The sequence below is a fragment of the Cricetulus griseus genome, chromosome 7 (genome assembly GCF_003668045.3).
Source record: "Cricetulus griseus strain 17A/GY chromosome 7, alternate assembly CriGri-PICRH-1.0, whole genome shotgun sequence".
Lineage (NCBI taxonomy): Eukaryota > Metazoa > Chordata > Mammalia > Rodentia > Cricetidae > Cricetulus > Cricetulus griseus.
Genome location: NC_048600.1, coordinates 27,417,748 through 27,436,303, shown reverse-complemented (window position 1 = coordinate 27,436,303; position 18,556 = coordinate 27,417,748). Strand labels below are relative to the sequence as shown.

The 18,556-nt window shown below is 46.0% G+C and overlaps 3 protein-coding genes across 7 annotated transcripts in view; 2 read left to right on the top strand and 1 right to left on the bottom strand.

The window, feature by feature from the left end:
• The window catches only part of Asap2 (ArfGAP with SH3 domain, ankyrin repeat and PH domain 2), a 150,169-nt gene extending 146,246 nt beyond the window's left edge, over nucleotides 1-3,923 (top strand). For both annotated transcript variants that reach the window (XM_027424693.2, XM_027424694.2), the window contains one exon: nucleotides 1,347-3,923. In XM_027424693.2, the coding sequence (XP_027280494.1) occupies nucleotides 1,347-1,421 (75 nt within the window). In that variant the 3' untranslated portion in view covers nucleotides 1,422-3,923. The remainder of the gene's footprint in view (nucleotides 1-1,346) is intronic.
• A 660-nt stretch (nucleotides 3,924-4,583) lies between these two features.
• Itgb1bp1 (integrin subunit beta 1 binding protein 1) lies at nucleotides 4,584-17,626 on the bottom strand. Of its 3 annotated transcripts, XM_027424699.2 has the most exons (9): nucleotides 17,472-17,626; nucleotides 14,008-14,097; nucleotides 13,281-13,360; nucleotides 12,527-12,630; nucleotides 10,654-10,732; nucleotides 8,386-8,519; nucleotides 6,025-6,117; nucleotides 5,273-5,422; nucleotides 4,584-4,825 (listed from the first exon to the last, which is right to left on the bottom strand). In XM_027424699.2, the coding sequence occupies exons 4-9, from the start codon at nucleotides 12,596-12,598 to the stop codon at nucleotides 4,754-4,756; spliced, it is 600 nt and encodes a 199-aa protein (XP_027280500.1). In that variant the 5' UTR covers nucleotides 12,599-12,630; nucleotides 13,281-13,360; nucleotides 14,008-14,097; nucleotides 17,472-17,626; the 3' UTR covers nucleotides 4,584-4,753. The 3 variants fall into 3 exon arrangements, with proteins under 3 accessions (XP_027280500.1, XP_027280499.1, XP_027280501.1); XM_027424698.2 differs by lacking the exon at nucleotides 13,281-13,360; XM_027424700.2 differs by lacking the exons at nucleotides 5,273-5,422; nucleotides 13,281-13,360.
• A 105-nt stretch (nucleotides 17,627-17,731) lies between these two features.
• Cpsf3 (cleavage and polyadenylation specific factor 3) overlaps nucleotides 17,732-18,556 on the top strand; it is a 29,348-nt gene continuing 28,523 nt past the window's right edge. The window contains exon 1 of one of the 2 annotated variants that reach the window (XM_027424695.2): nucleotides 17,732-17,911. In XM_027424695.2, coding sequence (XP_027280496.1) covers nucleotides 17,862-17,911 — 50 coding nt within the window. In that variant the 5' untranslated portion in view covers nucleotides 17,732-17,861. Of the gene's footprint in view, nucleotides 17,912-17,979; nucleotides 18,104-18,556 lie in introns of those variants that run through there. The other variant, XM_027424696.2, reaches the window with a different exon arrangement.

The following is an 18,556-nucleotide window of genomic DNA, read 5'->3' as shown; positions in this document are numbered from 1 at the left end:
CAGAGAGCTGGGCTCCAGGGTAGAGTCCTTGTGTGTGTCACTTGATCCCAACACAAGCTATACACTCTCAGCCTCCAGCTGGTAAAAGTGCAGCATGGGCGGGCACTGGGCTTCTCCCACAATCCCTTGTAGTTCAGACTCAACCAATTACAGGCTGAAGACCTTGGCAGCAGGTGCTTAGATCTATACACCTGGTTGACGTCATCTGGGAAAGGAAGTCGTGCACAGCACTGTTGCAGAGATGCCTCGGGAAGCAGCAGGGATGAGCTAGGTGGTAGACTGGGGATGTGGGTGTAGGAATAAACCAGTGCAATGGAGTATACATAGTCCTCGGCAGGGACTGCCACCCAGTGGGCACTCAGGGCCTTGCCCTGTAGATAGAGCTCAGATACCAAGTATTTCAGAAGGCTCCTTGAGACTTGGGAGGCACTTTGCTTGTCAGCCACAAGGAGTTTGACCTGATCCATTTGTAGCTGCCCCTTCTGCAACTTGACCCCCAAGTTTTCTGGTGGGTCTGTGGCTTAGCCTTTCATCACCGCTGTTGGCACAGTTGCTGTCACCTTGAAGCAACTAAGGGAAGACGCCCATTGCCATCACTTTCCTCTGTAACACAGCTCCGAGACTCTTGTGCATGGCTGGGCCTGGGGAGAATCCAGCACCGGGCTCTCGGAAGCCAACCCTGTCCCTCCACATACATAGCCACCAACACCCACCACTAGGAAGCAGAGTTGGAATCACACTGCCTGTCATTCTGTTATGGATGGGCTCAAACCTGACACAGGCTTAACCATATGGAAAATATCTGTTTCCAAAAGTATGGGAAATCCAGACAGGTACAAAAGAAGTAAATGTTAGCCATGACTGCAGAGCCCACCCCCTCTGGAGAACCCAGAGTTCTCAGTGGACAATCTGGGGAGAGAAAAAAAGGTTTAGTTTGGCAGTTTTCCTTTGGAATTTTATTTGCTAATATCAGACCATGGTTGAGCTTATACATGGGTATAATTTATGTTATTTACCAAGATTGAATTTGTTAGAGCCAGATGAAATATGATTGGAGCCACATCATATTTTTGCCAAGTCTTAGGACTTTGGGTACAGTTTCTTCATTCATGTACTAAGTGGGGAGTGGATCCAGATGCTACCCTGGTGTCTTCCATGTTGCTGGGGCCCAGAGGCAACTTCTGAGCTCCTCTGAGGGTGTGGAAAGAGGCAAACACATGTAGGAAGGAAAAATGGCATAACTGTTTTTCTGTCATTCTTTGGCAGAAGAAATTCCTCTGAACAAACAGATGTTGTGTTGCCCCTCTGAGTTTGTAATGTTTGTAACCCAAACTTGCTCATTTCAGATTGGCCACATCGACGGAGACCCCAGCCGCAAAGGAGCATTCCCCGTATCATTTGTGCACTTTATTGCTGACTAACTTGCTACTGAACAAAGGCCTTTCTGTCACCATCGTGTTCCATTTTGTTATTGGTACCAAGACTAGCTTTAGCCAGTCTCACGCATCATGCTGTATGGCAGCCCATCTTATCATAGTACCGTTCTGTTCTGAAAACTCAAAGGCAGTTTTTATACATATATAAGCAGATTCTTTTTATAAGTTGAGGTTTTCACCCACATTGCTATACTTTTACTATGAAAAGCAGAATTTCCTAAAGGGGGACGGGCATAAAGCTATTTTAACTATAGACCCAGGATCCTGCATTTCCAGGACTTGCTGATCCTAAAAATTCTTAAACAAATTTGGGGGATTCTTACAGCTTTCCTTAACCCTGTTCTGACTTTGGTTAACTTTAGCACAGCCAGAGTGGCAGGCCAGTACCATGCTGCTTCAGTCTGTTGCTCTCCCCTGAACTTTGTCCACAAATGCCATCCATTCACCTTTAAGACATATATTCCTTTGAAACTCAGCTAGTGTCTAAAGCAACTTGGCAGTTTACATGTTAGCCTTGTACTTTTCTGGGCCCCGGCCTATGAAGTGGCAGCTGCCATGATCTCCTGCATGTTTGTATAACCCATTCTTGTGAACAATCATACCTAGCATACTACTGATGGGTTATTAAGACATAGCAATTAGCAGTCTGTTCTGCACCAGTGTTTTTCAACTGCAGTTCCTGAATTTGGTTACAAACTAAGGATGATGGATTGCAAAACAGCTCTCTAAACTAGTTTGTATGCCCTAGATGTTTAGGATTTGCCTCCCTCAACGTCCCCCTGTCCCCGTCACCCCCCGACCCGTCTCGAAGAAAGCAACTGTATACAAGTAGGCTACGTGGTACAGACCACAGTAAGCAACACATTCCTCACTGTTTGTGTCCTGGTGCATCCCACTGCCTCCCCTCCCAGCTCCCCAGGACACCCGCTCAGCTTAGTGTCTTGTCTTTAATAGGATTCTCCTTTTGGAGAATGATAGCTACACTGTCTTGAAATTTAGCCTGTCCAATTGTTTGTATTCAAGAGCATATCAGAAATCTGTAGAGCCTGGGGAGCCCAGTACCCCCAAACATCCCAGTTACACTACGTAAGGCCATCAAGTCACTTTTAAACTTAACAATATGTGGGGTGGGGGAGGGGAACTAGGTTGTATTTGATAAAAATCAAAACTCATTAGTTTCATGAACTTGACTGTCATACCTCTACTTAATAACTGTAAGCATAAAAGTCATAGTAGAGATATGGGAAATTCTGTCACTTTTTCGGGATGAAGAGGCAAGCATAGGGTGTGAACAGAAGCTGGAGTTTGAGCAAAAGGAATGGATTGAAGTATAGGCTTGGCAACAAGGCAGCGACGCTGTCGCTGGCACACTTGACTGAAGTAGCTACGTCTTTACTCTTTGTGCAAGGCTCTTATAAGCATGGAGCTTCCCTTGGTTTCAAAGGTAACAGGGCAAACTGGAATGTTTTATGATGTTATCGGGATTATCTCCTGTCTTTCTGATTCTGGGTATAAAAAGAAAACAAAACAAAACGTGTTAGATCTGTAATTAAAGTCAGTCTCTCCCTCCCCCACCTCAACACTACTCATTAGATTTCACTACTTGTTCATTTCTGCCGTTTGAGCCCTCCTCCCAGTCACTTCTCGTAGACTTAAGAGCTTGAACAGATGCATTTTGCACATTGCACTTCCCAGCACCTCTCTTACAGTGCCCCCACACCCCCCACGCATCTGCACCATTGGCCTTTGCTGACCTGGTGCCAGATCTTGGAGAAAACAAGTTGACTTATGTCAACATTTGAACTCCAGTCCCTGGCTAACTTATGGGGTTCACTGGTACTTAAACACCTAGGAAATATTTTTCCACTTTCTGGTGGTGCTATTGTGCGGTAACGGATAGTGCTTTTTACCAGAAGAGAAATTCTATTGACTTTCCTCCTAATTATCCTCTCTTAGTTATTTGCTCTTTGCAAATTGAGAAGAAAAAGTAACTCAAAGGAAAACATTGTAGATATCTATTTATATTTAAAGTTTACATTTCACATGTGTCAGCTGTGGAATTCGGGCTTTTTTATTTTTTTATTGTTTTGCCACTTTCCATCAGGTCTGACTTGGAGGGAAGATGACTCAGAAATAGGATTCACAGACTAGTGTGGTCTGTTGAGGGTGGAGAGTGATCTGTGGCCTAGAATGCTATCTTGAGATGTATGATATCCAATTCATTCACTTGATTATTTTGGTCTAATTGCTGTTGAGGGTGGAGAATGACCTGCGGCCTAGAATGCTCTTTTGAGATGTATGATATTCAGTTCATTCACTTGATTACTTTGGTCTAGTTGCAGCGCAACTGTATATACTGTATAACCTAAACGGATTATTTTCATTGTCCTTAATGCAGTGATTTATAATTAGAGCATGTTTAATAACTTGATTTCCCATTAACCAGTCATTTGACTGGAAAAAAAAAATAAAGTACTTTTAAATGGACATGGTTTTTATCTTTAAAGTGTTGGCTATTGGCATTTGGCACAGAGGGAGTGAACCATGAGATCCTTTTAAAGCCACTTGCAGAAACCAGCAGACGTCCTCCAAGGTTCTCTTCACTCTGAGGTAGACACTAGTGTGCTAGATATTATGCAGACATGAACCTTCTGTTGGGGGTGCTTTTCGTCCTGACCCTGCTGTCACTACTCCAAAGTCATGTGAAATTGAGGCTCCCCAGTTCAAATCTATGCCTGCCCAAACCCAGATTTCCTCGCAAGTGACCCCAAGTCCCTGGGAAGGTACAGGGTGGGGTGCAAGTCTCATTCCAAGCGAACTTCTATGACACATTGGTATTAATTAGGCTTGTTTGCATTTTAAAAAGACAACAGAGGGTTCTTTTTATCTTTTCTTTTATGTTTTATTATGTGTATGTGTGAGTGGCTGCGTGTATGTATGTACACCACATATACGACTGGTACCTGAGGAAGCTAGAAAGGAGAGAGGGCTCTCCTGGAGCTGGAATTACAGGCAGTTTTGAGCCACCATGTGGGTGTTGAGAACTGAACCCAAGTCTTCTGCAAGTGCTCTTAACTCCTAAGCCATCTGTCCAGCCCCAAGGTTTCTTTTTAGCCCAGAAAGCAGGTAATTTATTGGACGTTAACCCACTGTTAGCCTCTTTTATTAACAACCAATATTTTACACATTACTTTTCTTTAAAAAACTGGGGAGGAGGTGGAGGAGGGGCTCACTCCCTCTAATAGTTCACAGCTGCAAATGGAAAACAGAAAGACAGAGGACCAGGTAAGTTCTCAGTTTCCACTTGACTGCAGAGTTCAGGACTTGTCAGATGTCAACACGGAGTCAAACGCTGTGGATAAGACCTTGCAGATTGCTTGCGCTTGCTCCTGCATTGTACGAAGAGATACTATGTTGTGAATATGACTAAAACACATTGTACGGGAATCTCAAGGAACTAATGGACAAAAAGATAGAACAGAGATGATACATGGAAACTTGACAGGACTACCTCACATTGCTTTTCCCAGAAACCTACACATTAGCATCTGCCCACTGGGTAAGTGCTCCTGAGATGGGCAGACAGTACTGGCTGGCGCTATGCCCTGAGCCCGAGAAGATGACAACCCAGGAGTGGAGGGAGCGAGCTCTGACCCAGCCGAGGTTAGTGTTGCTTGGCAGGAGCCGTTCCCAGCCTGCCTGAGTAGCAGCTGGCCCAGCATTTATTCCTTCTGAGGATGGCCAGTGGGGGTAACATTTCCTCAGCCTTTGGAAGCTGTGGGAGAGTTACAGTCACCATTTCACCTGTTGAATGGGAACAAACTGAGGTGTCTCACCAGGCTGTTACATTGGTAAACCCACAGGCTGTATTCTTCATTGCTTGCATCTGTGGTCTTGAGTGCCAGCAAGCTCTTGCCTGCTCCCAAGCCATCGTCATAGCACACCATCCGGATGATCAGATACAGGGCATGCCTATGCAGAACGCCCTGTGGAGACCACAAGACCTTCAGACAGCTGCGACATGGCTGCCAATGTTCTTAGTTCCGTGCAGAATGCATTGGGAGAAAGAACTACAGTTTCGCCAGGTGTTGGTGGTGCACTTCTTTAATCCCAGCACTCGGGAGGCAGAGGCAGGTGGATCTCTATGAGTTCGAGGCCAGCCTAGTCTCTAGAGCGAGTGCCAGGATAGGCTCTAAAGCTACACAGAGAAACCCTGTCTCAAAAAACCAAAAAAAAAAAAAAAAAAAAAAACCTACAGTTTCTCAAGGCACACAAGCATGCCTAGTTATGGGATAACTTGCTTTCAGGATCACGCTTTCCTGTTTAAACCAGAGAAATAGGAACAAGGTCATCTAAACTGTCCTCATCTCTGCCTGGCCTCCACGCCAACCAACAGCTACTTTCAAATGACAGGGGGTCCCTACGTGAAACACTGGGGGCCTACATATATGTGGGAAATACAAAGAAGGTCCTGTTGGCCCAAAAGACCAGGGACAGCTTAACACCAGCCACCACCCATGACACAGGAGACCCAAGTCCAAGTGCACCCTGAAAGGCTGGGGCTCTGGATTTCCTAGAGTGTACTTACATGCTGATCTGTGGTTGAGACTTTTATGCCGTACTTGGAAACGCCCAGAATAAACTCCTCCTCCAGGGGAACAAAAGGCAACTTTCCATCTTGCTGTAAAGTGTATGTAAACAACAACACACATTAAAATGATATGATCGTCTTAAGTTTGATAGGTTGCTTCTGGTTTCTGGTTATCACAGCCTCAGGCCCTTTAGACTCAGTTTACACAAGCATTTTCCCCAAATTCAGATTGATCCTCTCCTGTGTACTATTCTTTTTGTGATGTAAACCCTAATGGCAAATGGAGATTCTAGCCACACAGATCTTGGTGACATTAAAATATTTACACTATTAAGCCAGCTGTGTTCACACAAGCTTTTAGTCCCAGTACTCAGGAGCAGAGGCAGGAGGATCTCATGAGTTTGAGGCCAGCCTGGTCTGTAGTTAGGACAGTCAGGATTATGCTCCTTGTCTCAAAACAAGCAAAATTTACACTACTTAAGATTTACAAATCCTTAAAGCTCATCTTCATGTCAGGACAGGGAGCAATCAGGAGGTTGGGTAGCAGGTACCATCTTTCTCATGGTCATTTTCTGTCTGACTGCTGAGATACATCTTACTAACTATGGATCCCAGGGCTCAGGACGACAAGCTGTTAAGTCAACTCCACTCATAAAACCATCTATCAGCAGTCTGAGCTGTTCAGAAACAAAACAGTGGATGATAACTAATCATAGCCCACTCCAAGCCGGTCTCATCTATCTAAGAATGCTGCCTAATTTGTCTTCTCTCAGGAAAGATATTACTGGCAGATAATAGGTGTTCTGCATTGTAAATGTTGTCGTGGAGTAATGAATTACAGTAATTGAGCCATGGCCAGATGCATCAGTCCTTGGCCCTCCCAGTATTATGAACACCCTGCCAATCATTTCTCACAGATCTAAGACTCAAAATAATGGTACTGCCAATAGTGCCACTTTATCAAGCAGAAGCTCTGTGATGGATAAATAATTCAGTCATTCTTATACAATGAAGGGAGTGTTAATATAATTTTGAACATCTTTCCATGTAACAGTTAAGAGTATTTGTCACTTATACTTGGTTTGATTGACCATATTCCAAACTAAATACAGGGATAACTAACATGCTCTACTAAAGGTTCTGCTAAATTGCAAATTAGATTCACTAATTTTCCTTTTAAGTAACTTCCTTTATGGTCATAAAGACAAGAGTCTTATCTAATACTCCCAGTCGCCATGACTTGAGAGACTTTGGGTTCTCTATGTTGTCCTGGCTGTTCTGGGGCTCTTGCTATATGAACCACAATGGCCTTGAACTCACAGAGATCCTCCTGAAGTGTAAGATAAATATAATTTTATAAACAGTATGGCATTATCTTCATTTTTCTACATGTAGATTTTTATAAGATACATATACATTTTAATGTATGTGGGTGTTTTGCTTGCATGTATATGTGTGTGCCATAAGCATGCAGTGCCTGAGGACGCCGGAAGAGATGGTTGTTCCTCTGGAGCTGCAGTTATGGGTGGCTATGAGCTGGGAACAGAACCTGGGTCCTCTGCAGGAGCAGCCAGTGCTCTTAACCACCAAGCTACCTCTCCAGACCTACAATGATTATTGTTTTTATTTTCCTGACCTGAGTATATTTTTGAAGCCTCTCTCACCTTAATTCTTATTGGAAATGAAGTATTTAAAAAAGAAGATACAGGGTTGGAGAGATGGCTCAGGGGTTAAGAGCACTGGCTGCTCTTCCAGAGGACCTGAGTTCAATTCCTAGCAACCACATGGTGGCTCACAGCCATCTGTATTGAGATATGGTGCCCTCTTCTGGCCGGCAGAACACTGTATACATAATAAATCTGGTGGTGCACACCTTTAATCCCAGCCCTCGGGAGGCAGAGGCAGGCAGATCTCTTGAGTTCAATGCCAGCCTGGTCTAGAATTCCAGGATAGCCAGGGATACGCAGAGTAACCCTGTCTGGAAAACAACATAACAATAACAGAAGGGTTTTTTTTGTCCACGTCATGAGTTTTTAAACCAGTGGAACCAGTTCAGCAGAGTAAGATTTTGACTGATTGTTTTAGAAGAATCTACCATCTAAGCAGTGAACGCAGTAAATTCTTCAGGAGACCAGTCAAACCCAAAAGGTAAAAGTTCCATGTCTGGATAAAGAAACTCTCCAGGGCACCTTGCACAGTCTACAACTCTGTGCTGTCCAAGAATGGGATGCAGGCTTCAGCCAAAGATGGTGAGTACCCTGCAGAGGACCCAAGGGAAACATTTTCCATCATAGCTCTACATTCAGTACTATCACAGCCACAGGTTTCAATTGGAATCGGTTTTGTTCTCTCACTCACCTGGGCGACATCTATATAATTTATCAGGTCTAGTGGTCCTTGGAGACTCTTCCCCTGAGACAGGTCCAGTTTCTCAATGGCACCAACATACTTTATTCGAAACTCAGCACACGTGTCTAAATTGTTGCTTTGACCTAAGATAACAATAGGCTTAAAATAGTGCCTACTTCACAGAACATTTGTATCTTTTAAAAAGAGATTCTTAATTTTATTTTAAGTGTACAGATGTCTTACCTACATCTATACAAATGCAATGCAATGCCTGAAAGGGCCAGAAAAGGGTGATGAATCCCCTGGACTTGGAGCTGCAGGCTGTGGTGAGCTGCCATGTGGCTGCTGGGAACTGAGCCAGGGTCCTCTGCAAGAGTAGCCAGTGCTCTCAACCTCTCAGCCATCCTGAGTCCATTTCATTTTGAAACAAACTCTCACTCTGTTCACCAGGATGGCTTGGAGCACAGAGAGCTACCTGTCCCAGCCTCTCAGAGTGCTGAGATACTCCACCATGCTAGTTATTTGTTTCTTTGTTTTTGCTCTTTTGAGCCAGGGACTTACCACCTAGCTCTGGCTATCCTGGAACTTCCTATGTAGACCAAGATGGCCTCAAGCTCATACAGATCCACCTGCCTCTAAACACTGGGATTAAAGGTGGGCACTACCATGCCTGGCTCCACACCCAGCTTCTTAGAAGTTTCTAGATGAAAGACTTCTTGAGAGAAACATCAAATTCTACACAGCTTTTCCTCAGGGCTGACTACACCAGATGTATAAAAGCCTGAATGAAGGGGGCTGAAGAGATGGCTCAGAGGTTAAGAGCAGTAACTGCTCTTCCAGAGGTCCTGAGTTCAATTCCCAGCAACCACATGGTGGCTCACAACCATCTGTTATGAGATCTGGTGCCCTCTTCTGGTGTGCAGATATACATGGAAGCAGAATGTTATATACATAATAAATAAATAAAATCTTAAAAAAAAAACAAAAAAAACAAAACCTTGCCGGGCATTGGTGGCACACGCCTTTAATCCCAGCACTTGGGAGGCAGAGGCAGGCGGATCTCTGTGAGTTCAAGGCCAGCCTGGTCTCCAGAACGAGTACCAGGATAGGCTCCAAAGCTATACAGAGAAAACCTGTCTCGAAAAACCAAAAAAAAAAAAAAAAAAAAACACAAAACAACAAAAAACCTCAATGAGAGGGGCAAATGAACACTGGTAACCTTCATTTCAACATAAGCAAAATTTAAAAGCCAACTAGAGAAAGTGAATGCCACCTTTATGATACACAACTATGACTTTCAGTTCCTTTTACTGAACTTGATTTCATGATTCAGGACATCTGTTCTATCATTCAGTCAGAAATACCAACTTCTTTTTCTTAATATATGTAGAATAATGTCAGAAGTCCCTTAACAGATGGCAACAAGATCCAGGCAGTTCAGAAACTGCCTCAAACCACTTTCAACACCTGCCATGCTAAGGAAGTACAGTGCAATTACGTTTACACTGTTGGTGTGTGAAAAACTATGTCAACCTTTTAAAACCTGGAGGTAAAGATAATGAATTTTATGTGACAATGTTATTTTAGGTAAAATGAAAACGAATGCAGTATATTTCCAATTACCAGCTATTTATAGGGCTCCATTAGGAGTCTCCTAGTTTCTAAGGTGCTACCAATTTCAGATGGTTGTGTCTGGGACACACATCCTCATTACCCCTGTGTCCTCTGTCATCTTAACTAGGGTGTCTGGAAGCAGCCCTTGAGATTAATGGTTCCGTTTTTGTTTTTGTTTTTGTTTTTTTGAGACAGGGTCTTTCTGTATAGCCCTGGCTGTCCTGGAACTTGCTGTGTTGACCAGGCTGGCCTCAAACTCAAAGAGATCTGCCTGCCTCTGTCTCCGAGTGCTGGAATCAAAGGCTTGAGCCACCACCACCACCACCTGGTGAGATTAATGGTTCCTAAAGCCTTCCCGGCTAACACATTTGCCCCACTCCCCAAACCATTTAAGCCCAAGTATAACTCAGTTCCTGCTACCTATTAAAAAGCTGTTTTGAAACTGCTAAGTCCTTGCCATGATGTTTTCAAATACTTGCTCTCAGATCCACTGAGAACACTTTGCCTAAGTGCCTTTGGCAAGCTCCTACGTCACAAAGTTTCTGAACTTCCCAGAAGTGGCAGAGGAGAGGAAGAAAAACCAGGGTAGGGGACCTTGCTCTGCTATACAAGACCACGAGAGTAAACACAAGCTCAGTCACCAAGTCACCCGTTCCCTCATACCTGAGCTTTTGGTGGAATCAGTATCGAGGCTGGCAACGGTGCTGGATCTTGAAAGCCCCCCAAGGCTGGAATCCACAGACTGAGAAGAAACACAGTAAGACATATGTCTCTCTGATGCAAATTACTCATTAAGCTGAGCGGACACAATATCTGGTCAGTTAAGGACATTTTCCACAGCAAACTTCATAAGCCACATGACACGTGACCACACCAGATACACTCGAAGTCAGCATCTTCAATCTAAGGCTTAGCCATTAGCTACCCCTTCACTATGCCTTACACCCCTAGCCTTTGTGAACCCCTCCTCTTGCTGTCCTGTTATTTCCATGGAACCTCAGAACAACCCCGAGCAGAAAGCCAGCCAGTGACCAATGTCCCTGTCAGACACAGAGAGGAAACCAAGCAAAGTCTCCCTGTTCTACTCCGGCCCTCTGCAATTACTCTAGTTTCTGGCTCACAACAAGACAGTCCTTGTGAACAGAACAACAAAACTGGTGGCAAAAACTGAAACTAAGCAATTAGTTCCTTGGGACTCTCCTATAGGAAAGGCATTCTGGGAAAGCCCTGACTTAGAAGGTGAGTGTTCCATAAATCCACTGGTACTGCCAGGTCAGTCAGTCGGATACATGGAGCTTAACCAATCCTGTGAAGGAAATACTGTCAAGCGCACAAACCTGAGACTCTGAGAGATCTCACCCCTCCATGCCTGCAATTTCTAATATTATGGATTGCTGAAACAGTACAGCTCTTCTAGATGACCTGAGTTCAGTTTCTGGCACCCAAAGCAACTCAGAACCCACCTTAACTCCAGTTTCTGGGTTCCGGTGCCTCCTTTTAGACTTTGTAGGCAGCCACAGTCACCTGCACAGCCCACCATATATGTACAGATAACTGAAAATAAATCTTTAAAAATTAAATAAAAAAAAAGTTTAAAGCCAAGCATGGTGGCCCATGCCTGTAATTCCAGGACATGGGAGGTGAAAATCAGGAGAGGAAGGTTAGGCTACAGGACTCCTTGCTGAGTTTGAGGCCAGCCTGAGCTACCTGAGACCCTATCTGAGGGAGGAGTAGGAGAAAAGAGGCTGCATACGGGTCACTGAGGTAAGGGCACTTGTTGCCCAAGCCCGACTAGGTGAGTTCAATCCCCACAATCCATATGGTGGAAGCTGTGGTGATTAGAACAGGTATGGCCCCCACAGAGTTGTGTGTTTGAGTGCTTGGCCCATAGAGAGTAGCACTATTTGGAAGCGTGGCCTTGTTGGAGGAAGTGTGTCAGTGTGGAGGTGGGCTTTAAGGTCTCATGTGCTCAAACTATGCCCAGTCACAGTTCACTTCCTGTTACCGCAGATCTAGATGTAGAACTGTAGGCTCCTTCTCCAGCACCGTGTCTGTGTGCATGCCACCATGCTCCCTGCCATGATGACAATGGACTAAATTTCTGGAACTGTAAGCCACCCCAATTAAATATTTTCCTTCATAAGAGTTGCCTTGGTCATGGTGTCTCTTCACAGCAATAGAAACCCTCACTAAGATGAGACCTAGAACCAGCTCCTGCCAGTTGTCCGTCTGACCTCCACACATGTGCTGAGGCACATAATGCACCTCAATCCCTCAAACACAAAGTCTAAAAAAGATCGTTTTAAATGTTAGATCAGTATGTTTTAGTGAGACCACTCATAACTTTAGTCCCATTTAGTTGAGTGAATTTTAGAATTTCAGAAAATTACACAAAATAATAAACTTAGAGCAAGCACTGAGTGTCAGGTAAGGTGAAGGAAGACCAGGGTCTGGCATGGCCATGGCCAGTGTGGTGCGCAGAGCCAGTGAGGAGTGCCGTCCTCAGTGCTCTGTGCGGCTGCCCCTGTTCTCTTACCTTGCTCTTCGTGCTGACTTCACTGCTCTGGGAACTGCTGCTGCTGTGTCGCTTCTTGCCTTTTCGAAACATCTTTCACCATAGCTTGATCCAGAGACGAGGCCCTGGAAGAACAAGTGTTTCTAGTGTTATCAAGTAGAGCAACGTCTGGCTGGGTGGTCGTGGCACACGACTTTGATCCCAGCACTCGGGAGGCAGACGCAGGCAGATCTCTGTGAGTTTGAGGCCAGCCTGGTCTACAGAGGGAGTTCCAGGACAGACAAAGCTGCACAGAGGAAGAGAAACCCTGTCTCAATAAAACAACAACAAAAAAGCAAAATCAGCAGTGAGTTGGTGGTGGCACACACCTTTAATCCCAGCACTCAGGAGGCAGGGGCAGGCGGATCTCTGAGTTCGAGGCCAACCTGGTCTATACAATGAGTTGTAGACCAGCCAGAACTACATAGATCATGTCCAAAAAAAAAAAAAAAAAGCAAAAGGAAAGGAAAATTGACAGCAGATCATGTTCCACACAGCACAAACAGAAACCACCAGCCCTTTCCAGGTCTGTGGGTGCATTCTTTTTAGTTCCCTTGGATGCTATTTTTTTTTCATCCTGCTCTGGGAATGTGGCTGTGTGGTTCAGCACTTGCCTAGCAATGTGTGAGAGCCTGACTTCAATCCCTACTGTTCCTTAAAGATTTTACAGAAGGGCTGGAGAGTTAGAGAGTTACAGCACCTTCTAGAGGAGCTGGGTTCGGTTCCCAACACTGACCTCAGGTGGCTCACAACCACCTCAGTTTTAGCTCCAGAGGATCCAATGTACTTTTCTGGTCTCTGATGGCACCTGCATACCTATGGTGTGTACACACAAAGACACAAATGCACATTAGAAACATACATACAAATTATATACATACATACATACAATTTACAAAAAAAAAGGGGGGGGGTCAGGAGTGTTGGCTCAACAGTTAAGAGCAGTTGTTGCTCTTTTATTTTGAGGCATGGTCTCTCAGGCCAAGCTGGCCTTGAACTCAATGTATGACCTATGATGACCCAAACTCCTGACCCTCCCACCTCTACCTCTAGGATGCTGAGATTATAGGCATGCACCACCATGTCCTCTTACCCACCCCTTGAGACAGAATCTTGCTATGTAGCTCAGGCTAAACTTGAACTCATGATCCTCTTGTCTGAATTCCCAAGAGCTGGGATGACAGGCAGGGACTGCCATGCCTGGTGAAAGTGTGCATTTTTCTTTTCATAGAGACAGGCCTTTAAGTAAAAAACACATAAAAAGCACTCCAAGGTGTCAGCTCCTCACCTCCCTGCAACAAGAAAGAGCAGGGGCTTAAGGAAGGCAGGGTACAGTCTACATTTTGTAGATGAGGGACCCTTGACCCAGTTTTCAACTCGGAGTTTTTGAAAAAGCAATTCTAACACATTTTACCAAAACCTGATCTCTGCACATCATGTTTACCCCAGAACCGAACACTTACTTGTGTTGTTCTCCAAGGTTCTACTCACAGCGATGAGCACAGCTTCCCTTCCCCTGATGCACACAATCCTTTCCAGGCTGAACAGTGGACCTAGTGGAGGAAGAAGACCGACAGTGGACAGAGGACTGGAAACAAGTTCAGAGCTTCTGTTTGTTGAGAACCCACTCTCAGACCACCTTCTAGTCTACCTGTCATGGTGGCCTGAGTGTGAGAGTGTAGTCAGCCTCCTCACCCAGTCTCCTTCTCAATGCTCACTTTATTTGTAAGAAGAAGGGCTGGCTCATTCACTCAGTAGACAGTGTGGTGGTTTGAAAGAAAATGGCTCCCACAGGGAGTGGCACTATTAGGAGGTGTGGCCTTGTTGCAGGAAGTGTGTCACTGTGGAGGCGGGCTTTGAGGTCTCCCATGCTCAAGATACTGCTCAGTGTCTCAGACCATTTCCTGTTGCCTGCAAAATGTAGGCCTCTCACCTACTTCTCCAGCACCGTGTCTGCCTGCACACCGCCATGTCCTATCGTGACAATGATGGACTAAACCTCTGAACTGTAAGCAAGCCACCCTAATTAAATGTTTTCCTTTTTAAGAGTTGCCATGACCATAGTATCTCTTCACAGCAATAGAAACCCTAAGACAGGCAGTAAAGTACCTAGGTGCTGTGGCTCATGGCACAAGGACAAAGCTGACCTGGGGGTGGGGGTGTGGGGTTGGAGTGTCATGTGTCCAATCTGAGTGGGAATGAGTAGATCAATAAGAAAAACCCAACTATTAGAGAACAATCATTCCCATGAAGAAAACCAGAAGAGAAAAGGGTGGGTGGGGGTGGGGACAGTGTCCAAGCCCGGGCAGGCCAAAAGAAAGCATGGTATGAGTGTAACAGTCTGCAGCTATTCTTCCAGAGTTGTCAAGGACATAGCCAGATTTGTGCTTTACGGACCCTCACTGGGCACTTGCTATGGAACTAACTGCCTGGGGTGAGAACAAAGGGAGTGAAAGGTTATTCAACTACTGTGTGGAAGTCGCTGCAAAGGAATACTCCACATCAAACTGACGGCAGGAGAGCCTTATCCCCAGGCCTGTGCCAAACTAGGTTGACTCAGCAGCACCATGGAGTAACCTGTGATAGTTAAAGTGCTGGTCGATGACAACCTTAGACACATTATATTTTAGTGCAGACCTCTTTGTATCTACAGAGGATCAGTTCCATAACCGTACAAAATGCCTATAAACTACACACACCCTCCCATACACTTTAAATCACTTCTAAATTATTTAGTGTAACTAGGCAAGCACTCTCCACATTTTATCTAATATAAGTGCCACAGAAATAGTTGGTATGGTGTATTATTTAGAAAATAATGATAAGGGAAAATTGGTCTCTTCACAATACAGCTTTAAAAATCTGGCTCAGGGCCTTGGCGGTGTATGCCTTTAGTTCCAACGCTAGGCAGGCAGAGGCAGGCAATCTCTGTGTTCAAGGACAGCCAGGGCTAGAGAGAGAAACCATGACTCAAAAAAACAAACATTAAACCCATGAGTATATGGGGTTGTTTGAATCTAAGGATTCAGAACCCATTAGATGTGGAGATATGATTACATATATAAATGAATACTTACATACTAATTTTAAAAGTTACTTAAAAATGAAATCTGGTTCTATTGTTAGTAAAATCCTGCAGCATACCCACAAACCCTTGGCAATGGTTTGAACACTATGACCTTTGCAACGTCTCAAAACTTGCTTCCCAGCACCAATCCAGGAATTTGAACAGAAAAGAATTGGTTAGTCTTTGGTATCTACTGCTATTCTGGATGCATGTACTTAAGTTAATTATTCTTGCTTCTAAATTATTCATGCATAACAATGAGCCGGGGGATGCTGTCTGTCAGCTAGATGTTACACGGTTCAATTCATCAAATGCAAAACTGTCAAAGGCTGAACATACCACCCTCCCTCCAGACGTGCTCCTCCCTCATCTCTCCTACTCAGGCAATTAAGCCATCACTGATAGAAACCAGATAATCATCAATCCCTCATCGTTCTTCAGCCTCCACATCCAATTAAGCACCAGGATCCCAGAGTGTACCGAAGAGCTCTCCGCCTCGGCTCTGTAACCAGCCCCACATCTTTGCTGGATTAATAGCATTCTTTTCAGCACAAATATGATGAATCTCAACCTGGAAAATGCCCAACTACACAGTTTGACACATTTAAGGAACCCACAACTCCACTGAAGAAACTATGGATAATGTCTTTACCTTAAAAACAAAACAAAAAAACTGTGTGTAGGAGCAGGATCCCGCAGACCTGGTGGTTAAGCCACTGGACGTGGGTGCTTGGAACTGAACTTAGATCCTCAACAAGAGCAGTACAGTTTCTTAACCGCTGGGCCAGCTCTCTGGTTAAGTGATCTGGTCCTACAGGACTTGCAGCTCTAAGATCTGCCCTCACATTTTAGCCAAAAAGATGACAAAGATGCCTTTCAAACCCAGGTCCAAGAGCCTGCTGAAAAGCTTTCACTGGATCTCTCTCCACAGTAACGAACTAAAGAAGGTCAAATCTCTCTAGCAAGACACTCAAGGCTCTCCATCCACTCTTAAGCCACACTGTCAGGAACGCAAAGCCGCCTTGGTTCTCAGTGGTGCGCTCCCTGTGTGCTCTTTTGCTGTTCTCCAGCTTCCCTCCCACAGAACTCTTCTTCATTTTATGTCTCTTGGCAGCTACATGCCTCTCGCAACTTCATGCCTCTTCTAAGAAAGCCTTCCTTGGATTTCCAGGTTGGACTAAAAGACCCACAGCCTGAATGGACATCAGACCACAGCATTAAAATACGCTACCTTCTACTTAAAACTCTGACTCAACTAACTAGTCCAAGGCGTGGCTGGGGTTGCTCTCAGTGGATAGACAGGCAAGCGGACGGTTCTGAGAATTACCTTGGGAGATGATATGCAAAACACAAGTACTAAACATCCAACATCGCCAAACGCAGCACCAGGCGCTCCAGAAACCGCTAGCCTTCACTCCCGCCCAGGAGGAGCAGCCGGTCCCCCGGGTCATCTGCGACTCCGGGTAGCGGGAACGCCCAGCTGCGCTCACACGAGCAGCTAAGCCAGAGATTCGATAACTTGCCCCACATCACAAAGTTAACTTGGGGACCCAGACAAGAGCGGGCTTCCACAGCTCTTTGCACACACGCTCACACAAGCGGGGGTACAGATAGCCAACACCAACCCCAGTGTGCAGCAGCAATCCTAGGGAGGCCTCAGGGCCCTTGCTGAGCCTGGTCCCCGGGGAGGCGGGCGGTGGACCTGTCACGGGAACTCGGGTCCCTCCCTGACGGGGCACCGAGGCTCCTCTTCCTCTCCCCGGTTTGCACTCAGTCGGTGCCTCCGCCTTGGGATGTGGGGTGGAGGACGGCGGGCTCCGGGGGACCCCTCCCGCTCCCACCGCGCGGCCCGGTTCTCACCTCGCCGCCTAGATTCGTCCCCCGGCCTCCCGCGCCTCGCGGGGTGTGTGATAGTCCAGCAGCGGCGGCCGGGTGGCGCCTCCAGTTGGAAATCCAGCTCCAGCTTTGCCAATTCTCTTGATCTAGTCCGCTTGGCCACGCCCCGGTTCTGCTCAGGCGCAGTCCTTAGGCCCCGCCTCCGATTTCTAATAGCGTCGAGCGGAACCTGAAGGACCTTGGTCTCCGACCGGAAGTTGGAGGGACGAGCCCAGCTCTGCGCTCACTAGAGCGCCGGAAGTTGTGTGTGGATGGTTGGGGTTTTTTTTCCTTCTCGGTTCGCTGTGGCTCTGCTTTCGGTTTAGAGGCTGCGGCGACGGGTTCCTGGTCCTCGCCGCTCCTGAGACAGCCAGGATGTCCGCGATCCCTGCAGAGGAAAGCGACCAGCTGCTGATCCGACCCCTGTAAGGGACGAGCTGGAGAGGGAACGAAGGCCCCGGATGGGTGTGAGCCTGGAGGGGTCGCCTCCTGCGCCTCCGGCCTCCCAGCCTCACGGGGTTTGGAGAATGTTGATCGAGGGGCCTTCTAGCTTCATTGTCATCTTACTTTTCCTTCGGTCTCAGAGGAGGCTATGTCTGCGTTGGAAAAAAATCCAGGTCACTGGGCGCTTTCATAATGAAAGGGTTGCCAGTTAGCACGAGTCTGGATCTAGCACATCAGGTCACGCCTTGAGGGAACCGGCAGGTGAAGGGAGACAGTGCAAGGAAGGGCTGCGTTTGTCTAATTATCTCTGGGACCCCACACGTGCTCGGATGGCCAGGGTAGTAAAGACGAGGCATGAGTGCGTACCTTCAGAGCTCAGACCTTAGCAGAGGGTGGAAGAAAATTGCAGAGGAGAAAGCAGAAGTGTCAATGGGAGAGATTCAGCGCTACGTTACCGTAGAAGACTGACTTTAGTGGAAATGGCTTTCAGCGTTCTGGAACGTTTGCAGAGAATTGCCTGGCTCGTGTAAAGGTGAAGATGGGCGGTTTGACGCCACACACGAGACTGGCTAGCACCACATGAAAGTGTGCGTTTTTCAGAAGATAGAAACTAGCTCCTTTACCCA

Bases quoted from the DNA above. Each gene is read 5' to 3' on its own strand.
- Itgb1bp1 (XM_027424699.2), bottom strand. From the start codon at position 12,598: ATGTTTCGAAAAGGCAAGAAGCGACACAGCAGCAGCAGTTCCCAGAGC. The intron at 10,733-12,526 runs GTAAGAGAACAG...GTTTCTTCTCAG, and splicing joins AAGTCAGCACGAAGAGCAAG to TCTGTGGATTCCAGCCTTGG. The intron at 8,520-10,653 runs GTATGAGGGAAC...TTGTTATCTTAG, and splicing joins TGATTCCACCAAAAGCTCAG to GTCAAAGCAACAATTTAGAC.